This window comes from Formica exsecta, unplaced genomic scaffold (genome assembly GCF_003651465.1).
Source record: "Formica exsecta isolate Colony F162 unplaced genomic scaffold, ASM365146v1 scaffold1753, whole genome shotgun sequence".
Taxonomy (NCBI): Eukaryota; Metazoa; Arthropoda; class Insecta; order Hymenoptera; family Formicidae; genus Formica; species Formica exsecta.
The window spans coordinates 7,664-10,897 of record NW_021849070.1 but is presented as its reverse complement, the minus strand read 5'-3'; the positions used below and the strand labels follow the sequence as shown (position 1 = coordinate 10,897).

Here is a 3,234-nt window from a genome sequence, read left to right as displayed (position 1 = left end):
TTACGGATCTGAGCGCGCGAGCTCTACGCGATATCATTGGCAAACTTTGATCGCTTATAACTCAAAAACTATTGCAGCCTCAAAATTTTTGTATTAGAATTTTTTACTCTATTTTATCTCTAGAATACACTATTAAAGTATTGTACGGAGGTTGTGAGACACCCTGTATATATATATAAAGATATTAATATATTTTGTCAAAAGCCATATTTGAAATGATTAAAATGAAAATTTAATTAACCTTTTTTTCCACTTCTATTTGTTGCAGTTAATTTTTGTACGAGAATATACAGTTGCAGAAGAGCATAATTATCATGTGAAACATTTCTGTTGTTGAGATTGCGATATGCCATTAGCTGGGCAACAATACATTACTGAAAACGATCGTCCATTATGTCTTCCTTGTTATCAAAAATCATATGCAAAGACATGTGCTGCCTGCAATATTGTGATTGCTGCTGATCAACAGGGTGTAGCGATAAAAAATTTGAACTTTCATGCAACTGAAGCCTGCTTTTGCTGCTATAGTTGTAAAAAGAACTTACTAAATGGTAGAATGGCGATAAAAGAAGATAAATTATTCTGCAGTAAAGATTGTATTGCAGAGTTTCTTAATCGATAAAATATATGTATATATAAATAAAAGTCTATTTACTATTTTTGATATGTTATTTTTTCATTGTAAGAACAAAATATATTCATATATAAAATTATTTTAAGAATTTAAGAAATATATAATGTTATAAACGTGAATTTTAATAGTTATTGCCTATATGTCAACCATAGAAAAAAGTTTGTTTAAGGTGGATATATTCTGCCTCAACTATGGGGTTTCCACTCCATGTTATCCTTCTAAGGAAATATAGAATAGAATAAACTTGTCTAAGTTATTCCAACAGAATAGGCTTGTCACATGTGTGCCAGCCATACATAAGAAACAATAAAATCAGCTGTGCAATAAAAACCAATATTACCTAATTTGTAAAATCAGTAACAGATGACAGATCGGTGTGTATGTGTACGGATCTAAGCGCGCGAGCTCTACGCGATATCATTGGCAAACTTTGATCGCTTATAACTCAAAAACTATTGCAGCCTCAAAATTTTTATATTAGAATTTTTTACTCTATTTTATCTCTAGAATACACTATTAAAGTATTGTACGGAGGTTGTGAGACACCCTGTATATATATATAAAGATATTAATATATTTTGTCAAAAGCCATATTTGAAATGATTAAAATGAAAATTTAATTAACCTTTTTTGTCACTTCTATTTGTTGCAGTTAATTTTTGTACGAGAATATACAGTTGCAGAAGGGCACAATTATCATGTGAAACATTTCTGTTGTTGGGATTGCGATATGCCATTAGCTGGGCAACAATACATTACTGAAAACGATCGTCCATTATGTCTTCCTTGTTATCAAAAATCATATGCAAAGACATGTGCTGCCTGCAATATTGTGATTGCTGCTGATCAACAGGGTGTAGCGATAAAAAATTTAAACTTTCATGCAACTGAAACCTGCTTTTGCTGCTATAGTTGTGAAAAGAACTTACTAAATGGTAGAATGACGATAAAAGAAGATAAATTATTCTGCAGTAAAGATTGTATTGCAAAATTCCTTAATCGATAAAATATATGTATATAAAAATAAAAGTCTATTTACTATTTTTGACATGTTATTTTTTCATTATAAGAACAAAATATATTCATATATAAAATTATTTTAAGAATTTAAGAAATATATAATGTTATAAACGTGAATTTTAATAGTTATTGCCTATATGTCAACCATAGAAAAAAGTTTGTTTAAGGTGGATATATTCTGCCTCAACTATGGGGTTTCCACTCCATGTTATCCTTCTAAGGAAATATAGAATAGAATAAACTTGTCTAAGTTATTCCAACAGAATAGGCTTGTCACATGTGTGCCAGCCACATCAATAACATATTGATCATTTCTTATTTTCCACTTCTACATGTCTCATTTTCATTTTATCGGTTTTATTATTATTATATATTTGTCTTTAATTATACACATAAAAATTTAAGTAGATGTTACATCAAAGACATTTTTACAAAGAAATAAAATGAAACAAATGCCAGATTGCATAATTATGGATCTACTTCTACAGTTGAGACAGAAAAATATATTTCTTTCTGTCGATCCTCCTTCAATGTACAGTTACTCCATTATATAAGCTCTATGTAATTATTGGAATAGGAATTATGATTAATGGAAAAACCATATAAGAAGTAATTCAAATATATACATATTGTAATGTGTAAACATTTATGTTGTATGTACATATTAATACTATACTTCATATGATATATTCTGTACATATACAGGTAATCACCAGCATCGGACGGTGAGTTGCGCCGCCCCTGCCTGCCTTGCGTACGCGGCCCGTAATTCGTTAATTATTTTGGCTTATAATTTGAAAACTAAGCCTCGGAAAAAATTTTGGCAAAGGAAAAATCGTCTTAAAATTGAGTCAAGTATATGACATTGTAAGGACAGAAGGTTGTTTTGAATCACCCTGTATACCTATATTATATGGTACACAAAATGAAACAATAAATGCATTGATTTATCTACTACTAATTTTACAAGGGGCAAATCTGCTGCAAATTTTTTAAAGTTCTTTATAAATCTGAATACGAAAATTAGTTAAAATATTTTTGTTGTTTATAGATATCAACAAATCCTTTTCCATAATTAAAGTATACATAATAACGGAGTGCGGGGTTTATGATTTCATATGAAAAGTGAAAAAAAATTAAAAAATTACAGTTTTGTTATCGGCTTCTGCCGTCAACATTTACTTAATATAAAAAACCTGCAACCTGCACGTGCCTAACAAGTGAACTCCGCACTCGGCATTTTATCAAAGAGTATTAATAAACTTTGAGAAGTGAGTTTAGAAGCTTTATAAAAAAGATTTTACTATGCAACATTTTGCACACCGAAATGTTTCTTACTAGGCTTTCAAATACATTTTCAAACGTTCACTTATATTCCTTCATGCATTTCCGAGTGGAGAGGTATCCTATTTTGCACGTACACACCGCAAAACTTTTATATTCTTCTCTTCTTCTTCTTCTGTTGAATGGCTCCGGGCCCGATTACACTAGCCCATTCGGCCAAGTCGATGTATGGTGAAGACAGAGATTCTGCAGGAACTCTGCAGAGATTATGTCGAGTTATATCTTCGGATATTCAG

At 30.6% G+C, this 3,234-nt stretch overlaps 1 protein-coding gene across 1 annotated transcript in view; it reads left to right on the top strand.

Annotated features, from left to right (window-relative positions):
* Window positions 1-1,680, top strand: part of LOC115233517 (LIM domain-containing protein C4F6.12-like) — a 7,138-nt gene extending 5,458 nt beyond the window's left edge. Inside the window, exon 3 of the mRNA XM_029804001.1 lies at window positions 1,287-1,680. Coding sequence (XP_029659861.1) covers window positions 1,287-1,640 — 354 coding nt within the window. The 3' untranslated portion in view covers window positions 1,641-1,680. The remainder of the gene's footprint in view (window positions 1-1,286) is intronic.
* Window positions 1,681-3,234: the final 1,554 nt, after the last annotated feature.